We start from the raw sequence: 22,916 nt of genomic DNA, 5'->3' as shown, positions 1-22,916 counted from the left end.
TAACAGAGCTTGCAGAGCTGCTGTATGTTGTAAATGCGAATCTGAAAAGGTCAATCCCCAATGTACTGGAGATGGGGATACGGGATGACAACAGCGCAGTGGCATGGATGAATTTTAAACTGTAGGTTGAGAACAATATGTTCAGAGAAAGCTCTTCATGTACATGCCTTGGGTACTGAGGAGTGACTGTGGGTAAAGCAGCGTTGACTTCTCCAGCATTACTTCTCCAGCATTATTCAGGGGTTTCTGAACTGAGGGCAAATTGAAAGGCCAGATCCACAGCTGGGGAGGGGGAGGAACTATAGGAGCTGGGACTCTTTGCTTCTGTTTGCTTTGCTGATGGGATCCCATTGGCAAGATCAGCGGCACATTGAGGGGTGTTCCTGTTGGCCTACGCTGTGTCAGATATGTGGCTTTGAGCATTGGTGCACAGCTTGCAGCTGGGGCTTGGTTCTTTAACTATTATAAGGTGGGATCATGTTCAGGATAACCACATGCACTGCTTTGAGAAACCAAGGAGGTGAGCGCTGTGCTGGCAGCAGATGCCCCAGATGCTGTGCCCAGCAGCAGCTCCTGTCCTCCAGCAAGAACAGGGACAGCCCAGCATCTCCAGCAGCAGAGCAGCAGCCACATGGGGTACTGATGTGCTATACCTATAGACCTTAAATAACAAGCTTTCCTCCATCCCTGAGCAGCCCTGAATCTGTTTTGTGCCTTTCTGAAATGTGAAATCACCCCCGGGCTGTTCTGCTGCCTGTGAGGCTGTGGAGCAGCTCCTGGTGGCACTGCCTGCTCCACATGCTGCCTGCTCCATGGCATCACAGCAGAGGGAACAGCACAGCAGCTCCAGGAGCAGAGCATTGCGTGGCCGTGCTCACCTTGTTCTGCAGTGCTGTCAGCAGTTCGTGTGGGTTTCCCCACACCCCCATGTGCTGAAGCCTTGATTTTCAGATACTTTCTGATTACTAAGAATGATGAAACTTCTTGGCATGGTTGTTTTGACAAGCAGCCTTATTGCATTGCTTGCAACTCTCAGTCTTTGCTTTATTTAGCTGTGGCTTTGAATTTCCTGCTTGCGGTGGGGCCTGTGTTTGTTAATTCTCCTTAGCTCCAATAGTGGGTCTGCCTTTCCTCTAGCAGCTCTCAGGTTCCATGCAAGCCACCTGCTGGGCTCTGCTTGGCCAACTTGTGCAGCCCAGAGCCTGGTACTATCAGTGCCATCAGTCAGCGTTGGGTTCTACTGAAGTGTAGAGTGAGCTTTTAAAGTAAAACATCAGTAATGTGCCATGATCATATGGGAAATTCTGTTTTGAAACTTAACATTCATTTCATTTTTGGAATTAGCTTCTTACTGTTGTCCTTCATTTTTCATTTACCTTTAAGGCAGCATCCTGGAGGGAATGGCAAGAGGGCTGGAAAGGCCCCTGAGACAACCTAACAAGTCTTTGCCTGGCACGCAGGCTGTTGGGTCCCTGTATCTGCTCTTCTGGAAGTTCAGTGCGTTCTTTTGCGTGATGTTTGGGTTGGTTCCAGTAGGTTTTGCTCTGTTTCTCTCGTAATTTCTCTGCTTCTGAAGGTGTGAGTCCTGGCAGTAGTGTCTTCAGTTGAGAAGGAGGTCAGATACCCACGCTCGCAGCACATATTCCATTTCTGTAACATCTGTAGACCTGTATGGGTCCAGACCTGGCACAGGCTGCCCAGAGAAGCTGTGGGTGCACCCAATCCCTGGAGGAGGCAGAGCCAGGTTAGATGGGAGCCTGATCTGGTGGGTGGCAACCAGCCTATGGTAGAGGGGTTGGAACTGGATGGTCGATAGAGTCTTTTCCGACCTAAGCATTCTGTGATCTAATTTTTAAAGAAAACATATTTTTTTTCTTTTGTAATACACGAGAAACATTTCATCATGCAGCCACCTGGGTCTGCATTCAAAGAAATCCCCGTGGATTTTGGGCTTCACCTTGACGTTAACAATCTCCTGAGTTTTCTTACTGTGTTGTTACCACGGTCTCTGGACAGACCTTGAGCACTCTCCTCATGCAGGTGCTGGTGACATTTACACAGATGCAATCTATGGGGTTGTTTCCTGATCTTGATTTTTAGACCTCTGTGAGATTTCATATTGCAAGTAAAAGCTCGTGGGCTCAAAAGGAAGGACCAAGTAATACTTGTTAATATGCTCTTGTGTTTATTTTGTCCTGTTCATCACGTAGCACAGAATATAGGTGCTGTGAATTTCTCTTGGCACATTTTGCTGTTAAAGTTAGCACTCTTTTCCCTTACTTATTTTGAAGCCATTCAGCATCATCGGGCAGCTGAGCCTAATGTCAGGTGTGCTGTTGGTCTGGAAATGGAGCCTGTGCTGGTCGGGTAGGGAATAGAGACTTAGTTTTCATCAAGCTGCACGGCACCGCTGCACATCCTGCAGTCTGTGTCCAATGGTTTTCCCATGTGGAGGAGTCCATTCTGGAGCTCTCAGGAGTCCCGTTGGAATAGGGAATGACACTGAGCTGTATGTTGAGCATAGCGTGGCTACACTCTGTAGCCTGAGGTGTTGGCTCAGTCGAGTCCATATAGGAAGGAATAATCCTGAGCTTCCATGAAACCATTCTAGAGGTCAGTACACGATGCCAGTGTGGGTGGATCCTCCAGTTGCTCATCACTGTAGTCAGCTGGAGGTGATGTTCCTGACCTTCATGTTCCCCTGTGACTGCACACCTCCAGCTGACTACAGCGATGAGCAACTGGAGCATTGCCGTTGTGGTAGGCTGGAGGAGGAAGGATCACCTTTGCAGCCCTGCTACCAAGAGCCTGAGTTCATTCTGAACTTATACAGAGCTTGGTGCTTTGGGTTGACACCACGGTAATACTGAGTACTGCTTCCACATGTGGAGTCCTCAGGACGGGAGAGATGTGGAACTGTTAGCATCCAGAAAAGAACCACAAAAAATGCTTCCAGAGTTGGAACACCTCTCCTCCAAGGACAGGCTGCCTCTTGTCACAGCAGGGTCTGTTGTGACAGGACGAGAGGAAATGATTTCAAACTAAAAAAGGAGAGATTTAGATTGGATATAAAGAAAAAGTTTTTCATAGCACAAGCGCTGAGGCGCTGGATCAGGTTGCACAGAGAAGTGTTGGATGCCCCATCCTTGGAGATATTCGAGTCCAGATTGTATGGGACTTCAAGCAACCTGATTGAGGTAGGTGTCCCTGTTCACTGCAGGGGAGTTGGACCAGGTGGCCTTTAAAGGTCCCTTCCAACTGAAACTATTCTATTCTACTTGGCTTGAAAACTGGGCTTGCTCCTGAACAGACCCAGGGTTTGAAATTTCTACTTCAAAACTTGCTTTTCTCAGGTTAATCTATTTAGTTCAGTGCAGATGCCCACTGTTTACCCAAACGCTCACCTGTGTCCCAGCGTCCTGCTGATGTGAATTTACTGCAGCATGCCATCTCAGTGGAGTGAGAGGAGCGGTGTTTCTTGTGAAGAACGTGGAGAGCAGAAAGGATCAAGGCAGCAGAAGAGCCTGAACTTGGCAGTAAGTCAGAGCGGTGGCATGCAGGATTAAGCTGTTGGTACCATTACAGGTGAAGATCAGAGCTGCTAAAAATGCAATGTAAAAACATGAAGCAGCATGCTGCTATTTGCATCCTACTGAAACTCTCCATGCTGAGATCTTGTGCCATTTCAGCTGGCTTTGGGGCCCGTTATGAGGCTGGGGGAGCACATGTGCTGGTGATTAATACAGTAAAAGAAAGCATAAGATACTCTGGGAGGGGCTCTTCCACGTACTCCATTGCTGAGACAGTACTGAAATTCATGCAGTCCAAAAGGTGCATTAGTGGTACTGATGGGATTTCTGCCTTTCTGGCAATAAATGAAAGGCTTGTCCTTGCTGTCAGCATTACAGTGACAGCATCCATTGAGTGTCCTTTGCAGTCCTCCTCTCATGTGAGTACAGACACGTTGTTACACATCTAATTGGTTTTCTCTATATCCATCCAGTTCTGTGCGCAAAGCACGGGTCTTCCTGGCTCTAAGATGGTCATTTCCACAAAATCAGCCTCATTTGAGTATTTTAAAGTGAGAGTTTGCTGTTGAGTGGCTCTGATTGCTGCATCCTTACCTTCTGTTAAAAATCAGCTCTCTTCCTTGGCGCTTTCCTTGGGTTGGTTTGTTTATTTTTAGAGCAGATTTGGAATATAGCATGAAAAATGGCCAGCAGCTCCTTCACTGCAGTGCTTGTATGTCAGAGCAGGGCTCCGGGCTGGATTCGGGATATCTCTCAGTCGCTAACATCCAAAATCCTAATCCTGGAGCGGTACGCAATGGCAGCTGGAAGTGTGTCATTTAGTTCTGTTCTTAGCAATTAAAAACCCAGTGATTAGTGGTTGCTCCTTCCACCTGGGCTGTTACTTTGCATGCTCACCGTGCCACAAGTCTTCGTGCTGTAGCATGTCTGGTAGGTGCTGCTTTGGTCCTCCACAGGAGCGAGCAGAAGGAATTATCTAAACTTTATACACCAGTTTCTTAAATTTTTATGACACCTCTTGGAATTATGAATGGAGCAAGCGAACAAAACTCGTCTCTTGTCTTGTCTTTTAAGAGGAGGGATTGCATTTTAAAATGCTAACATTTTTCCTGCATACATCTTCAACCTGCCTACGGTTCAGGCTGCTGATAAGTGTGCTTGGCTCGGATCTGGTCCTTAAAACGTTTGACAGAAAGGATTGCTTGCTGGTGAGGGCTGTTCCTGAGTTCTGCCAGCTGGATGTGTTGTGAAAACAGCAGAAGCTGGGTCAAACAAATGGTGCTGCTCTCTGTAATGCAGCCCGGGGGCTGTGCAACCTCTCGGGGTCCCTCAAGCTTCTGAAATAGCTGCTCCCCAGGCAGGAGATGTGTCCAGTCCAGCTACCCTGGGCTTACTGCTTGTGCCTCTGCGCCTTTGGCTGGAAGCTTTCTCAGAGCCCTGTGGAAGACTTTTACCTGGGCTGGGGGATGTCTTCACAGGTGTTTTTGCTCCTGCTTTTCACCAAGACTTGGTGGAACACTGAGAGCTTGCAGCTTTGATTGCTGGGCATACTGACAGCTGCCTGGGACCCTGCAGCTCCATCAAACCCAAGTCCTCTGTTTGCTGACAGATCTGTTTCCATGTCTTTGTACTTATTTTCCTCAGTGAGGAATTCTTTTTTTCCTCTGCTCTTTCCAGTTCTGCCATGCACCCAAGCAGCTGCAGCTTGTGAGGCTGGGGAGCATCTGGTTATCAGCTAGCGAGATCCCATTGCCAGTGTCCAGGGACCATCAGTTTCCTTTGCCTCCTTTCTCCATGCCCTCTGCTCCATCCAGGAATTTTCCCCAGCTTTGTCTGCTTGTTGAAAGCGCTGGTGTCATGGGTTGCTGAGGAATTATTACTGCTTCCCTTCACTGCTGGAAATGCTCAGAGCCTTTGGACACAGATTGCCATGGAAATAGTATCGCGGACAAGTCCTGTGTGGTGTGGGCTGGAAGAAGGAAAAAACCCGTGCTGCTTTGTGCAAGTAGAATACCATCCATTCCCTCTTTAAAGAGACAAGCTTTTTTCCCCACTAGCAGCTCATTAGCTTGAAGACTGTGAATGCAATACAACTCGTTAGTTTACTTCTTCAGGTGAGCAAATTTATGCTGGCCAAGGCAGGAATAGAAGAAAGAGTTAAGAGAGTGAGCTGAGCTTTGCAGTACATCTCACTCTTCTTCTTCTGCAGCTTGTTTTGGGAGGCTTCAAAGCTGCAGTTGCAAACAATTCTGCCATGGTTTATGAGTTTTGCCAGCACTCAGTGTTTAATGCAGGTGTCAGAGCAGTCAGTTTGGTGCAGGCTTTCTTTCAGGGCCGGGATGGGAGTGTGTGAATCGGAGCTGGAATCCCATTGGAACCTGTGGAAGACCCAGGTTGTCCTTCAGCTGGATTTCTTTCTTCCTGCCGGTTTATTCACCTGGAGAGAGGGGAAATTGAAGCCGGTTGTTCAGCCTTCTCTCCCGCCTTTGTAATGTGCTTCCTAGGTTTCCTTCTGCTGAGAATTGGTGATAATTTCAAGGTGTTTTTTTTTTTTTTTTTTTCTCCTCTCTCTTCACTTTTGTGTCGCCGATCATTTTTTAAAACCTGCTTAAATACTAGTTGTGATAGAGGAGGCATTGTGTCTGTGAGTTCGTAGCTATCAAACGTGAATTGTTATGCTCTGAATAGTCGGTGATTGTGAGATGGCTGGGAGCCAGCAGCACCTCTCCTGCTGCACGAGTTCTGCTTTTCTGCTATGCTGGAGCTCGTGGCATCTGTCTCAGCACATGAAGCACCTTCCACTGGCAGTGGGGATCTCCTGTAGGAATATTGGCTTCGTCTTCCTGTATCTAGCTAGGATGGAAAGTTTTGTTCCCTTTCGGTAACGAATCTGCATTAAAGCTTAAGAAGAAGTCACCATACAGTTAACAGGGAACGCTTTGCAGAACGGCCCGTGAAAGAAACGCTTGGCTGAACTTCTGTTCCATATTTAAGCTCAGTACTTGGACTATGCTAATTTCTTGAGGACAGTCACCTCTTCAGATGGCAGCCCCCTGCAGATGGCGGCAGATTGCACCCTCCTCCCCTCCTGCCAGCAGTGCGTGCTCACTGGCAGGGTAAAAGCAGGAGGGATGGAGCTATCCGTAAGGGCTGATGAATCTCTTGCCTGCATAATCAAAGTGCTTCATGCCAGGGAAAATATCTAGGCATATATTTATAGTAACAAACAGTGTAGTCTCAGCTCCTTCATTGCAAGCAGGGGTACTGCTGTTCCACCCAGTCTGTGCAAGTAAAATCTACTTTTAGATACTTTGAAATGGTAGTCTTTTCTTTTTTCTTCTTCATTCTTCTGGGGTTTAGAAATATCTGAATTGCAGATTTTAGAAATCTGAACATTAATTGGCACTAAGTTGTTACGTATGGATTGTCTGAAGCCTGTAGGTACCAGTGTTGGTGTATTCAGGAACAGGTATCTTGGGGCAGTTTTCCTGCTGTCTGCAGCTGGCAGTAGCTGCCCTCCCATCGGGTAGGGCTGGGATAACGGGGAGGTGCTGTGCCAAGGTACCAGGTTGGCTCTGCACACAGCACCGTGTCTGAGCCATCAGTGTCAGGCCCTGGCGGGATCTGGCAGCCTCCACCATGAGGACGTGGGCACGGCTACGTCCCGGTTTCATTCCCCATGGAAGCCCCGAGCTCCTGTCCTTCTGGAGCTCTAGGACAGCACAGGCAGGTGGGAGCATTGGATGGATGGCTGCAGAAGAGAGCCTATGGGAAATGGTTGGGTAAGATAAACCAAAAATAGAGCTGAATCTGATGCCACGCTTTCCTGGTATTGCGTGCTGGGCTACAGCTGTGTGTATGAAATGTAATAGCAACCTCTTCTGCCTGTAACTGAAGAGCAGAACCGGCGGGTGTTTGGGCTGACCACGTGCAGAAGGTGCTGAGTGTCGCAGGGAAGCTGAGCCGCTCACATTGGGATCCAGAAGGGTGTTTGTGAAGAAACAAATGCTGTAAGTGGCACTTAGTGCGACTTAGGGATCGTGCTTGGTGTCAAACAGGAGCAGGTAAGCTTTTCGTGCTTGGTTTCCCATCTTGCCTGGCTGCCTGTAAGACTGAGTGATCGCTGGTGTGCATGCAATCAGTAGTCGGGGTGTAGGATGCTGCTTTGCTTCTCGTGCGGGTGTGTGCTCCAGCTTGTCCAGAATGGGTTGATTCCTGTTCATCAGTTGGTTTTGAAAATGGATACAGAAGAATGGAATGAAAAACGAAATGAAATACGAATATCTGACAGCAAGGGACTGAAGTAAACAGTGGCATTAAGAGGTGGATCACAGAACTTCTATCATCTGGTGCTTGACAAGAAGTGTGTGGACACATCTGCAGTGGTCTGTAGACACCTTGAGGACCTCAGCGTTGCTTCACATCTTCGCTGTTTGGCTTCTAGGAAAATTTCATGGCAATCAATGCAAGGTTGCTTTTCGTGCTAGCTATTTGAGTGCTGTTTCTACCTTAAGATTAACTGTATGGAAGTCTGCTGGGTTTGTGCTTGCTGGGTTCTGCATGGGAAAGCAGTGGAAACAAGGCTCCATGCAAGACTTGCTGACAGTGTTTTTGTGCTGTGCCACGTGCTGGCAGTGGAAGGTGGCTAACCTTGAGCATTAGAGCTAATAAAAATAAGAATAAAACAAATCCAACCCTACCTAAACAGGACTGGATTGGCTTTCGTTTCTGTGGGTAGCTTCTTCATTACGCTCGCAGGCCATGCATATTTAGAGCCCAACTCTAAAATACTTTGTCTCCTCTGCTCTAATCCCTTGTTCTTCCTGTAGGTATCTGCAGCATTTTATTTTTACCATCCACCCTTAAAGTATGAGTAAACAGTGCTTAAATACTACGTTTATTTTTGTTCAATTCTATATGCTGTTGCGATGCAGTGGGTTTTTATAGTAGTTGCAGTCAATTCCAATTGAAACCATAATTGGTATTTCTACTTGATAGCTGCTGTAAATCTCAAAGAAAGGAAGAGAAGGATGCTCTCATTTTGTTAGGCTGCTTCTCTTTCGGATGCACAGTGCATCTTCCAGCTCTCTGGGCTAATTAAAATGCCATTACAGTACATGTGGTGCTACAATACAGTCTAGGGAGACGTCCAAAAATAGATTCTTGAGTGCAGACAAATTAGAGAGGAAATATGCGCTGAGCATTTTCTCATAGGTTTAAAGAGAAATAATCCATTTGCTGCCTTAATTGCTTTCTTGTAAATGTTGAAGATTTTTTTTTTCTCTGTAAATTCCGAATGAGTAGACAAATAAATAATACATCCATGATAATTACTGTTCTCATTACTAATATTTTAACTTGTTGTTATACACCACAGCTGTTAATATGCAAGTCAGGATGTTTTAGCGGGCTGTGCCTAATGGTCGGGGGCAGACTTTTATTCCGAAGCCACTCTGTGTTTGTCACCTGGTATCCCAAGGCTGTGAGGTTAGCACTTACCTGTTTTTAGCACTGCAGTGATGCCTCTGAGCAGAACCCCACCCCCAGGAGGCAATGCAGATGAATGCTGCTCGCAGGTTGTGTGCAGCGCTGTGGTTGGGAGAGCAAGCGCTGTGCAAAGGGTCAGCTCTGCCGAGTGTGACAGTTGGTGCTGAGGAGGCTGTGTGCAGGCTGTGAAAGTGGAATTCTGATTTGATTATTATTATTTTATTTTTTTTAAGCTTGTTTTAGGGCTGAATTAAAACTCAGTCTCCCAGGCAAGGGTCTGCATTAGTGGCTGGACCGCATTAGGTGAACTGGCAGGCACCGAGTTGGAGCTGTGTCCCTCTCAAATGCAACTCTGTGCTCAGCCTGCTCCGTGCTGGGACTGAAGACGTGCAAAGAGGAGAAGCACGGCCTGGAGCGCGGCCTGGGGCTGGCTGTAAGCCCTCTGCAGTTGCAGGGTGGCGTGCAGATGGAGGGGGATCTGCCACTGCCCTGCTTCTCTTCTTACAGGTTGTGGATGTGGTGCTGGTCTTATCAAAGTGAGCTCTTATCAAAGAATCATAAAACGGTTGGGTTGGAAGAGGCCTTAGAGCTCACCCAATCTCAGCTCCTGCTGTTGTCCTCACAGACCAGGCTGCTCAGGGCCCCATCCAGCCTGGCCTTGAGCACCTCCAGGGATGGGGCACTCACAGCTCTGGGCAGCAGTGCCAGCGCCTCACTGCCCTCTGAGTGAAGAATTTCTTCCTAACATTTAACATAAACCTGTGGTTTTTGGTTTAAAATGGTCCCCCTTGTCCTATTGCTGTCATGTACAAAGTTGGTCTCCATCTTCAGTAAGGCTGGTCATCTGCCTTCAAGCGTTTCTGTGTGTTGCTGTGTTAAGCGTGTGCTGGTCGTACCTTAAAGCAGGATCTTTGTGGGATTGGGGAGAAGGAGAATGGGTCTCTTCTTCTCCTTTGTGAGACAGGCTCACAACTGCTTTTGCTAGAAAGCAGTAAAAAGAGCAAGGTAGTTATTTGCTCAATGACAAATATAAACTTAGGAGTCATTGATCCAGAAACATCCCTTCTCTCTGTAGAGACCGTAGCAGAAGCTGAATTTTAAATGTGGATGCACGCTCTTGAAAGGATGTGGTTGGGATGTTCTCTTAGATGCCAACTTTTCTCAAGTGTTTTCTCAGAGGTTTCTCCTTGATTGCCTGCAATTCATCTTCTAAAACCAAGGGCAGCGCTTTTGCCGAGCAGGCTGTCACGTCTCTGAGTAATTACCTCCCGTGTCTTGCATATGTGCCTGCTAATGCATCCTGGAATGAACCTGTGTCTTCTGCATCGCTGCCAAACGGTGGATTCTCAGTTTGCAAAGTGCTTCTTTTTTGTTGTGTTGTTGCTCGGCCGGGCATTGCTCATCCTCTAATTGTGCGTTTAACCATTGTTGTTATTTAGGGGGGAGGGATCTTCCCATTTCTGATTGAACCTTGCAGCCGTTCGCCAACTTGTCATTGAATTCTTCTCGCCGTGCTCCCAAGTGTGACCTCTGTGGTGTGATGTCAGGTCTGAGATCTAAATACAACTTTAATGCATTATCATTAAATTGTGAACTACCACACCATGCTGGGTATAATCCATCTAAAAGCAGATGAGGACTGAATGGGCTTTTTAAGTAGATTTGTGCTTGCTTTAGGGTGATTCATGCAGACCTGACTTTCTTAATAACGTGCCCATTGAAACCTTTCAAAGTTTTTTTTTATAAATCTTGGGTAAAATCCCCCAAAATAATAAGTAACATCTTTTAAAAACCACCACTTTACTGGGCTGACACACTGACAACACTGAGTAATTGCCTTCAGCTCCATCCATTGGCGGCACTAATCTCTGTGCTGCCACGTCCTTTCTTTCTGGAAGACAGAAATAACTCCTGTTTACTGTAATTGTTTCCCACCTTCCCTCAGAAATTGCCTTTGTGTCTCTTTAGGACTTTCCCTGTTCTCAGGGAGGTCTTTAAAGACAACTGTTGGTTGTTCATCACTTAGCGTGGGGAGTTCAAGTAGAGCAGGCTGATTTGCATCAGGCCTAAAGATCTGAATACATGAAAAGCTATTTAAATAACCTTTTCCAGTTCTGCCCCGCATTTTTTAACTCATCAGAGTTAATTATAGGAAGGCTGCATACACTTTTCTGGTGGAAGTGAACTGAGTGCTCCAGCCTTCTGTTTCGTTCATCATCTGCCCTTTTTTTAGTGGGAAGAAGGAATAAAGCTGCGCTTCCTTGTCTAATCTGGTTTCACCTTGGATGTTGTTCTGGTTCATTTGGCTTCTTCATCTTTTCTGGAGGCTTTTATCTGTGCAGGTTTCTCCCTGTTATTCTGTGTGTACTGTAGCCATCTTGTCTTTGTTTTGCTCTTTTCAATGAGGTTAAATCCTGCAAGCCCAGCTACTTCAGAAAGTGACCTGGATATATTTTGAAGTAACTCTGTGGAACGCTTCAGGACGGACTGTGATAAAAATGAAATGTTCAAGTCCCCGTCAATGAGTAATAGCTTCATCTCATTAATTAGTGAGTAGAATTACCCCTTTGAAAATGAAGCTGTGCTAAATCTCATCTAACCTGAGCCATCAGTGAGACGTGTGCCTCCTCGCAGACCTGCTGGATGCTGCAGCACATCTCCTTGTTGCCTGGCTTTGGGCTGGACGGTCTGCAGCATCGCTTCTGGCATCTCCTGCGTGCAGCCAGCCTGGGGTCTGTGTGCAGGGTGCAGGGCTCCCACTTGGCTGGGACAACTCGCTCTGCCTGGGTGTGCTGCCTGTTAGGTGGAGTCATCTACAGCCCATTCAAGACTGTGTTTTCTCGGCATCTCATTTTAGTATCTCAGGAAACACTCGTCTAGTAGAGAGCTGAAAGTATTTCGTAGGTAATCTGCTTTGTGCTGCTGTGTGTAGCTGCTAGATTGTGGCTGGTGGAAGTGCTGAGCAGCGATTGCACAGCTTGCCCTCTGTGCGTGTTCTTTGCTGCCCTTCTGCAGCAGTGAGACAAGCTGCTTCCCATCCCTGCCCAGGTTTTCAGCATTGCAGAAGCACCCTGTGATCCCCTCCAGGCAATAGCAAGGACAAAACTGGAGATCTGTGTGTGTGGCACAGATATTTTTAGCATCTTCTGTCTGTTGTTTTTTTTTTAGTTCTGTAATTGCCAAAGCTGTCTCTAGAAATGCAGGGTGAAGCTTCTAGAGGGTTGGAGCTGAATTCTTTGGAAAGGGGGGAGTGGGGGAAAAGCTTTTATTTTTGTGACAGAAACCGATGGTATTCATTTTGGCATTTGCAGACCCAGGCCAGTCTTTATCTTATTGCTTCCTCATAAGTATTGGTATAAAACATCATGCGTTTCTTGTTACGCCGAAGTCAGTTATGTAGCAGCTGATTTAGGAGAGAGGCTTCGGTAACGGTTGGTAAGAAGAAAGCAGCATAGCAGTAACAGCAGATCGAATGCTTCATTAAATGCAGCGCTGTTCTGACTTTCTGAACAAACCCATTCTCTTGAAATGGATCCTTTGCTTCTTGTAGGATCCCTGGGTGGCTGTAGGAAGCTGAGCTGCTAGTGCATTATTTCTTGTGTCAGGGTGGCCAGGTGCATGCTCTATCTGTGAGCTAGCTCACCCCTCAATGAGTGTGCGTGTTCAAACCCTGCTTGGACCTCTTTTATCGTTACCGGTAGAAGAGGTGCTTGGTGTAAATGTTTCCTTCTTACAAGTGGAGCCTTTCTTTGTCAGTGAGTGCAGGGAGTACAGAACCTCTGTCTTGCCTGATTCAATTATTTAGACTGCAGTGCTTTAAAAAACATCCGTGTTTTTCTGTGATTATCATTCATGTTGCAGCAGAGACTGTTGGTTTGGGTTCTTCATTTGGTTGAAAATGTAGATACTTCGATTCTTAGAATTAAAAGCAGACACAGCTCTTAAATCCCTGCTTGCCAACACACGTGTTGGTGGTGCTCTGGTGACACTCAGCACACACAGCAGTGTGGGAGCGAGTCCACAGACTGAAATAAAGACTCAGTTGTCACTTGAGTCTGCTCAGTGCACGTCCCACTGCTTGTGGACACAAAGCTGTCCGCCCCAGCTGTGCTGTTGGTCTCATGGTAACAATCCAGAAGCAAATAGCTTGTGATGGGAACAACCTGTTTTATCTGCAGGACAGTAATTACTTGCTTGGGAAGGAAAGCTCAGCGTGGCTGTAGTTTGGTTCATTTACTTGTTGCCTGGGGCAGCACTGATGCTTGGGTGTTGGCAGTGGAGGCAAAGCCATGTAAGTGATGGAGAAGACCCAACCACTCTTTCTGTCCAGGAGCCCAAAACGGTGCAAACAGGGAGAAGAAAACAAAGTGTGATTTGTGTAGTTTTCTTTTTTAACATTCCACCAACAGCGTAACATTTTATAGCAGTGAGCTTGGCTTTGACTGAGAGATGGGGTGGCTTCTTTGATGTCTCCAGACGGGGTTTGGCTTGATGGTATCTGTGCTGCAGCACGGTAACACGGTAGAGGAGATCAAGTGAGACACAACTGCCAAAGGTGTGGGTATTTACAGTGGAACAAACCAATCTGAGATGGAGTATTCATAACCGAAGTACTGGAAACGTACTGTAGTGAAGCATCACTTACTTGAATTTAGCATTTTTATGCTTCAGCTCCTATTGGGGGGGCAGAGTGGAGGGGAGTGGATGACTAGAAAATCTGGTCTGGCAGTCTACAGCAGTAGGGATCATGTTTTTCTGTTTTAGCTCTACTTGAATGCGAGATGTAATCTTTGAAATATTTTAAACAGAGAACTGCTTCAGCACGATGGATTTCTGCATATCATTTACAAAGTATGTTTTTAATGCCTTTCTGAAATCCAAACTTATGCAAAATGGGACTTGTTATGTATGTCTGCACATTTTAATCTCCGGCAGTGATTTGCCAGTTTTCCTTAGCATCTCCCTGGCATTTTATAACCATTCCTCAACTTCGCTTCACCAGGGATGTGTTTCTGTCTGAACTCTGCTCGGTCCTCCTGAAGAAGGAAGGAACAGCTTGTTAGGAACTGTATGGTGAGGTTTATGCCTGTTTTTGTGAGCTGGGAGCAGCACCAGTTGGATTTAAAGACCAGGAAAACCTGAGCGTGGTTTGGGAGTCTTTTATTTTCTGCTGTAGCATAAGCAGTTGTTAGGCAGCTGCTGTGCTGTTAACGTTCTTGTTTCTATTGATTTGTGTTACTTGTGTGTTTCTGATTCTCACTGCTGATTGGTTAGTGATTTATTATTATTATTATTTTTCTGCTTGGAATGTCTAAAATAGCTCAGCTAACCAAAGAGTTGTTGTGATGTTTTTTCTCTTTCCAGATGGGCTTTCTGGCAGAGACCAGCCAGTAGAGCTGTTGAATCCACCTAGAGTGAACCACATGCCCAGCTCTGGTAAGAAGAAACTTTTATTAAATGTTGCTCCTATTCTGGGAATGCAGTAAAATGTTATGCAGATCTGTCTTGCAAGTGGATGAGCAGAATGCAAATGCAGTACGCTGGAACAAAGTGTGTCAGAACTTGCACACATCTACTTTCCCAGGCTGGGCAAGTGGGGTTTGGGAGTGGAGGGGGAGAACAGAGCACAGCAGTTGTGGAGGCTTAAATAACTGCCCCAACCCTCGGCAGGGAGCTAAGGGGAGGCTGGCCTGATGGAGCTTCTCACTGTCCTTAGAAAGAAGGGAGCAGCAGTGCAGTGCAGCACCCTATGAGAGTTTTCACAGCTTAAAAGGAGAGCTGCAAACCAAAGTAGGTTTTCTGAGTTTCTATTTGGGGGAAAAACCTCCTTGTGTTGAAACGAGTAAAAAGTCGGAGCGAAACTCAGGCTGATCAAAGCATATCATGCTGATCTCCTGGCTATTTGCTTTTCTTCCCTGTCCTAATGATCCTGCTGCACTGTCTCCTGTGTCTTGTCCTTCTGGTGTGAAGCAAGCAAAGCTGCCAATGCTGCTCTTGGAGGTTGGCTGCTTCTTGCGGGGCAGAGGAGAGAAATCTTACAGCTTGCAGTTAGAGCACTTCAAAAAACAAAAGCAACTGTTTGCATCCAAAATACATGAAATGCTATGAAAAGCAATCTCTTGCTTTCTTTTGTACTTCTGCCTTCTCTTTTCCAAAAGTGTTTTGTTTCCAGGCTCATACTGATAGAAATGTTTATACTAGGGATGATTTGATATATGAAGCATCATCTACTTTCCAGGTAGGAGCTCAAATTTTCCCAAACCCCAGCTTTCTCTTCTTGATTGCCTTCCAAAATCCCTTTAGGTCCTTTTATATTAAGGAAGAGATCTTGCAGAAGATGTAAGAGCTTCTGGTAATGCAAGTTGGGAAAAATGTAAATGAAGTATATTCAAAACAATTTGAGTAGATCAGGAGGAGGGAAATGGGCTGCGATCTAACCTAGATTTCTGTGGACTTAAATGCATTTCTGGGAAAGGAAACCTTTAAGGAGGGTGAGCTTTTGTGCTGGGGGAAGAGAGGAGACCGTTGTTACCAGCTATGAAGGTTTGGCTTTGCATTCTGAGAAATCTCTTTTCGCTGCATGTGCTCCAAAGCTTGTCTGTCAAGTAAGGCAGGTTAAACTTTCCTAACCCTGAGAGAGATTCTCATTTTAACTCTTCCTTGATAACACAGGTCAACTTAAAGATTTTCCAACCAGTTTTGTATCTGTGTGCTAGATGGAATTTTCTGAGACTGCTTAAGTGCACGAGAGGAATCACATTCCTCACTTCTGTCAGTAAATAGATCAATGGGCAGTATTATAACTGTGTGATGACTTTTAGCCTTCTACTCTGTTTTGGAATTGATTTCGTTGTTGCTTGTAATGTTTCACGTTTTCTTTAGAGGTATTTCAGGACAAAGGGTGCTGCTGGTTAAACAGCTTGGGTAACCTGATGCTAGAGTTCGTCGTTCTCTGTGTTCACCAGATGCTAGGAGGTTGTTTAAAGGGCTATGAACTCTTCAGGATTCATAGAATTCTTACCTTTTGTACTGCATTTTGAGTATTTTCAGTAGTTCAGCTCTCTGCCTACTGAAAAATAAGCAGCTAGACATCAATGGAGAGCTGTGCTCATGTGAAGTGGGCATAGATGACTTTCAGCAGCATTTGAGCCACAGAAACTTCTGTCTCATGCTTGAAAGCTTAGGTCATGCTGGCTGCGTGGTGGGTGAAGGGCAGGAGAGACTTCTGAGGGGAGGGAAATGAAAAAGTGACCTTACACAAGAAGCAGCATCAGCTCTGATCAGCAGTCACCCTGGTGCTTTTCACTTGGGATCCTGAACTTGGGTTTTGCTGAAGAAATCTTCTCAGCCTTGCTGCTTGTACGTGAGCCAGAAACATGCGTCTTATATTTTTAATTTAAGTTTAAAACATGGAGGCAGGGTCTGACAAAAAGCAGAAAGGTATTTTGGTGAATCTGTAATGGCAAGCAAATACCACCGACCTTTTGAGTGGCTTATCAGCTGGCTTTCAAGTGTGGTGCCTGCCTATACCTGTGTATCCTGATGAGTTTTTGAAATGAACTGATGGAATAATGGTGAGCAAACCACTGTCCTCCATGTTTTTTGTCATTGCTGTGTATAGAAAGTTTGTTGCAGATCCGTCTGAGAGAGGAAAGGGAAAGAAATGCCAAGTCTTGCTTTGGAGAAGGAAGTTGCATTTGGTTTTGTGGGATGTTACTCCAAGTCTCAGGCATGGCTGAAATAATGGGATTGAAAAACAGCTTAAGGAAAAAGAAAATGCTCAGTCATGTCCTGGGATATTCCCCTCCAAACTTCATCCCCTTGTGGTAAAGCAACTGATTTGTAGCCCTCATGATGAATAAACCCACTGCTGTGTGGCAGAGGATGGTGAGCAACCTGTATCCCCAGTACTGCATTTACAGTTGAGATAAAATCATTGTGGTGAGTTTATAGGAAACCAAAATGTTTTCTCAGACAAACCAAGCAAAGGAGAAGTCTGATCCATGTTCACTGTTCTTCTCTGGTCTGAAAAAGTAGCCAAGGGATGTAAAATACCCAAGTCTAAAGCACGCTCTGTCCTGTCTCGTGGCAGCACCTCAAATATAGAACTGAAGTGTTTAGGGCATTTCTATGAATCTGCTTCAGGAGTGAGTGGGGTTGAGTAGAATGGAGTTCAGTCAGCAACAAAGTGGGGTTTTATGGAGGTGATTTGTCTCCTTTTCACAAAAAGTAAGGATGAATTTGAGAAAAGATGCATTTTCCCTTTTCAAAAATGTATCGTCTGTAATTGGTGCTTCTGGATTTCAGTTGCTTGTAAAAGGAAAACAAGACAAACTCCCTACAACCCGTATCTCGCTCAGGAATATTATCAGCTGCTGTTAATGATAAACAACCCGTTCCAGCTGCTTTCTGGTTGTACAGCATCAGAATATTGCTGCACACTTGGCTTGGGGTCGGAAAGGGTATCAGTTGTTAGGTGATGGTGCTGTGTTTCCTTTCCTTAACTTCTGCTTGCCGAGTTCATAGAGGTTCAGAGCAGGGGCTGCACAGGTACAGACGCTATGGTCAGCAGGACAGAAAGCATTCAGGTTTGTGAGCACGCAGGTGGCCGTTGTCTGTTTGTGACCAGTGGCAGTGGATCACCTGCAGAAGTGTGATGGAATGCTGGTTTTAAGTACTCTGTGATTTTAGGGTACTGTTCTTGTTTTTTTCTTAGCAGTGAGTGCGCACAGCCTGTGGCTAAGGGAACAGATTAACATGAAGGGGGGAGGGATAGAATTCTCTTGTCCCCTTACCTTTTCTTCCATGCTTTTAGAATGCGTTTCCATACTGCACGTCTGGAGAGCCAGTCTTAAAGACCTCAAAGGTATGAGATATGTTGTAGATAATGCTCTTAAAAACATCACTTACGTACTGTTGACTCCATCCTCTAGATTTGACAAACAGATCATCCTTAAGCATACCTTCACTACTTAGAATGGGCGTTTTTTTCTTCTGTAAGGCTGTGTTTGTGGCATTCTGGGTCAAGCTGCGATAGAGGCAGTAGCAATAATCATGATCAGGGGATGTCCCAGTGGCAGTGTTGAGCAGGCTGCCCCATCTCCTGTTCACGCAGCCCTGCCCACAGGCCTTTGCTTGTCCCATATGGGCCTGGGGCTCCGTGGGCTCGGTGCTGCCATGAGCACACAGCCCGTGCCGGGCAGCCGGAGCCTTTGCTTCTTCCCTGGTCTCATTATCCAGTCTCGCTTCCACATTCATTTGAAAAAGTGCTGATGTATCTGAGAACAAATGGTCTGCGAGAGCCTCCGGACTAATATTGTTACACGATTTTACAGGCTTTTGAAATCCAAGATTAATCCCAGCCTTGACGAGGAAGGAGTGGTAGTGCATTTGGCCTAACAGAGCTGAATAGCGTGCTTTTGTTAATTTATCCCTTCAAAGGAAGAGAATGCCCTCTCGCTACACTGCATTTTCAGATATTTGCTTGCTTTCTATAGCACGTCTGCTTCAAAAGCTCCTTCAGAGCGATACCGAGCCGGTGTGGCGCGGTGGGGCTTTGAAGCAGGTCCGGGTTGCTGCTGGTCAGTCAGGATTTGGAGCTCCCGACAGGTTTGTGCTTCTGCAGACAGGAGCTCGTTGCTCCTTGTTCACACCGGGACGTGTCGGAATGGGGATGCTGTGCAATTTTATGGTGCTGCAGGAGGGGAGCTCGCGTTCTGAAAGGCCAGTGCTTTAATGTTAAAAATATCCTCGTCTGTTCTCCATGCAAGGGGGGCAAAGCGAGTTCTGGAGAAATCACTGTAATGTCCAAACAGTATGATAAGATCGAATCACCGTTTGCTTATTAGCTTTTTGTTAGCCTATTGTTTGCTTATTTATTAGCTGCAGCTATTTTTGTCAGACCTGGTGGGTGAATTTTTTCACCGTTGAGATGCTCTGACATACGACAGCAAAGAAACTGTGGGTTAATGTAGATTAGAGCTTTGGTAGTTAGTTGCTCTGTAAAACCAAGTTAGCACCTGTTGTAGTAAATACAAGGTTTTTTTCCTGCCCTAAGCTAGCAGTGCAAAATGCAGCCTCTGTGATGGCAGTTACTGTTCTCCAACTGGAGGCAGCGGTGAAATTCACCTTTGCAATCCACTGTTCAGCAAGGAAAGTGTTGTGTTATGCTTCAGCCAAATTCCAGATTTTCCAGTCAGCACCCTGGTGTGAGTGTTGAGCATGTGAAGCTCCAAGAGATTGAACCACTTTTCCTTCTGCTTTGGGTTTGCTGGAGTGGGGACCACTTGAGTGCTTTCCCACAGCGTGGTCCCTGAACTTGGGTGATGGGAAGGAGCTCAGAACTCTTAACCTCTATTTTGTTGTGCTTTTTCTTGGAAAAAAACCCACGTTTGTCACTTCCTTTCTTAAGCACAAGGAAACGGCTATTAAACAGAGGAGGTGGGAAGAATTAATGGCTTGTTCCTGTTCTAAAAGCTGAAAGCAACACTTAAATCTTGAGTGTGTGAACACTGCAGTGTTTTTCTTTGATGAGAGGTAACTGGCAGGCAAGTCTGCTTTATCACAAGACTCAACATGCTGCTTTTCTTTATTCTTCCCTCGTCTTGTTAAGCTTAAGTTTGTAGTAATTGACTATAGATTTCCCTGGATTTGCTTGGCCCTGAATGTTCACCAAGTGTTATTTTCACAATACTTCTTCTCTCATTCCCCCCCCCCCCCCCCCAAGGGAAAGGTTGCTTTGTGCCTTTGCTGTCGTATAAAAGCAGGTGAAGGAGGGAAGAGCCTTTGAATGCATGACAGAATTTATATTAAACTTTTTGACTTCTTAGCGAAGGAGGAGATAGCAAGATACAAGCAGACATTTAAAGGCTCACTTGAATTGTTAATCAGTAATCTGTTCCCATTGCCTCTGGCTCTTCTAAAAATAACAGTTCTGTGCAGTGAATGAAAAGTGATAAATATTTCATGGAAAGTTGATCACGGAATCAGGCACTTCTTGGGGGAGAGTTCTGCCTTTTTCAGATGTGATCTCTCAGTGCCTTTGCCGCATCGTGTTTTCCGTGTGTGCAGCGCAGTCTGTTGTGTGTTTTGTCTTCATCTGCAGCCCTGGAGAGGCTCGAAAATCAAGATGAGGCCTTTTGTTCTCTACTTCTTCCAGGTGACACTGTTGTCCTATGGCTCGTAACAGACACTTTGTTTCATCTGGATGGAAGACAAACCTGTGCGTTTCCCTTCCAAGGCTGATAAGGATTCTGGAGCGGCCTGATTTACCTTGTCCTCTTCTTCCACCAGCTGCTGCTAATGCCTGCTAGGTGGCCGTGCCCATTAGCTGCTTCATTTGCAGTGTGTTTACTTTGATCCAAGTTCTTTTTTTATTGGTGTGCTCTGTACTGCAGAGCTCCCTAGAGTGCTTTATGCCAAAATTAACTGGGTATAGTTTATTGCTATGGGGGAAATAGATGTCAGGTCTGTGCCCAGCGGCTATGTGCGTTCCAGGGGTTTTAGAAATACCTCTTTTGACGTGCATTCATCAAAATCCTAGAAGCTCTTCCCCAGCATATATTGGTTTTCAGGACTGTATTTGGCTCTGTTCTGTTGTTGGGCAGTAGAGGGAATATCAGGTGAACGGCTTTTGCAGTGATGCTTAAAATCATCCAGATGCTGATCTGGAGAGTTGCTGTTAATTAATGGAACACACCTTTACTCTCCGCTGCTTTTTCCTACCCCTGCCTCGAAAAATCCACTCCAAACCCCAAAATAATTTGGGTGAAGATAGAGTTTGCCAAGTAAACAAATAAAAATTGTAACCTAGTTACTTCAAAAAAAAAATCCCGGCGACAGCGCTGGGCCAAGTTAATGCGAGACTGCTGCCAGTGTGTAATGGCCTGACTTTGTGTGGACGTCTGACATGTTCAGGCCATGAAAGAAGGACGCTGCCTTCAACAGAGTGGGTCTTTTGAGAGCTAGATTGTGGTGCAAACACTCCAGCCCACGAGTATTGTCCTTCTGTGTCCTTGTTCTCCAAAATCCCTTCCTCTCCAACCTCTCTAAGAGCTGCTGTGGGAATGTCCTCTTGCCTCCTTGCCATCTTCTTGCAGTCAGACCAATGGCTTTGTCACCAAGCAAATGTGCAGTCAGAATTTTCTCTGCATCACGTACAGAGGAACACGTTCGTTCACACTGCAGGGGTCTCATTTAAGTTTACAGCTAATGCTGAGTTGTCATTCGCCAATTAAATGGCTTGAATTGAGGTCTGCCTTCAGCCGGTGTCTCCTTTAACTTAAAACAAGTGCTTATGATTAAATATCTGCTCCTTTGGCTTGACTAATATCTTGTGACTTAAACCACTCAATTGTTACTACTTCTCCATCTGTTTTTCATTCAAGAAATTGTGTCATATTGGATGATTCATTCATATTTGATTAGAGATTTCATTATAAGCTGGTCTTCAGTTTTTATGATCTAATAAAAGGCTTCGGAATCACTGACTTGGAGCTGTAATTGTAATATCATACAGAATAAACATACTGCACATTTTTAATGATACTTTTCTATATATTTTCTATCCTGTTACAGTTCTTGCTAGTGGATCGTGTGAGGTGAATTCATTTAAAAGTTTCTAACAGAATTCAGGGACTGAGCATTAACGCTGTTCAGAAGAGTTCTTCCAATGCTGTTGTATCCAGGTGGCACGTCAGGGTGAAGTCAGTGAAATTTAGGTCAGACTTTGCCCTCCTTAACCCATATTTATAGTCCTGTTCATAAAAGCAGTCATGACATAACGGTATGATGAAGGTCTTTAAGATCCTGAGTTGTTGGGGTATCTGGCAAATGGCAGGTTTTTATTTTCAATAATAGAGTGGATCTTGTGTGCAAATTGTTTCTCAGATGAAAGTAATGAAAGTAATGAACGCAGTATTTTTTCAATTTCTTCTAAAGCTTGATTAAGCTGCTGAAACAGAGTATTTGAAATAATAATAACAATAAAAGTAACGGGAGGAACTGCATTTGTGCACTGTTTTTTACTGTTCCAAAACTACCTTAAGATCTTACGGACTTCTCGGTTGGACGTAATAACAGCTCATATCTGTCCTTTGAATACGTAGGGATTTGTTTTATTAGAAGAATATTAGAGCACGTTATTTGCTGCTGTGGTTTCTGTACCATTTGCTCTGTACAGGCTGCTCCTCAGCCACAGCGTATTCTTCTGAAGATAGTGATGTACAAGATATGACGCAGCATACTTAGCACGGCTCGGAGATCACTGAAGGCAGTCCCAAAAAGGTATAGCACACAAACTCCTGTATAATGTGTTAGAAGAGCAGGACAGCTGCTGGGCCTGCCTTCCTTGGGAGGGGTGGCAGAAAATGGCCGCTCCTCATCTGCGGTCGGATTCAGGAGTGGAGCCCTGGGTTCAGAAGGGTTTTTGGAAGGGCGCTGCATGGAGCCCGAGGTGTGGGGTAAGGCTGTACACACAAAGAGGAGTTGGGAGATTTAGGCCCATTAGCTGGAGCATGGGTGGGTTGTCTGCAGATGCCAGCTGTGCAAAAGTAAAATTGTCAGCAAGCATATATCTTCATCGAGAAGGGGAATAAATGCCCAGGTTGCTGCAAATACAAGCCTCATGCTTGCAACCCGCCCCCTGGAAGTAGATGGGCATAGATAGCAAGGCTCCTTGCACAGCATCTCCAGCACCTCGAGGCCTGGTCTGTAACCCCTGCATAGATTCTGGGCTTGTGTGAGCAGTGCTTTATCATGGCTTGTGTGTATCCAGGCGTTCTGAGGGAATGCGATAGCTCCTCACGAGGCTTAAAATATCCAGGATTTGTTCCAGAGGTTCATTATTCTGGTATGAGAGGCTCTGCGTTTGGTGCCAGCTTGCTCGGTGACCTTTGGCAA

At 45.6% G+C, this 22,916-nt stretch overlaps 1 protein-coding gene across 9 annotated transcripts in view; it reads left to right on the top strand.

The window, feature by feature from the left end:
* HDAC4 (histone deacetylase 4) overlaps positions 1-22,916 on the top strand; it is a 219,139-nt gene that overhangs the window by 61,833 nt on the left and 134,390 nt on the right. For 7 of the 9 annotated variants that reach the window (XM_052675251.1, XM_052675255.1, XM_052675250.1 and 4 more), the window contains one exon: positions 14,382-14,453. The exons of 1 other annotated variant lie outside the window; for it this stretch is intronic. In XM_052675251.1, coding sequence (XP_052531211.1) covers positions 14,382-14,453 — 72 coding nt within the window. Of the gene's footprint in view, positions 1-7,571; positions 7,595-14,381; positions 14,454-22,916 lie in introns of those variants that run through there. One more of the 9 variants, XM_052675253.1, reaches the window with a different exon arrangement.

The sequence above is a fragment of the Tympanuchus pallidicinctus genome, unplaced genomic scaffold, assembly GCF_026119805.1.
Source record: "Tympanuchus pallidicinctus isolate F22 unplaced genomic scaffold, pur_lepc_1.0 scaffold15, whole genome shotgun sequence".
NCBI lineage: Eukaryota > Metazoa > Chordata > Aves > Galliformes > Phasianidae > Tympanuchus > Tympanuchus pallidicinctus.
This window is presented reverse-complemented; position numbering and strand designations above follow the sequence as displayed.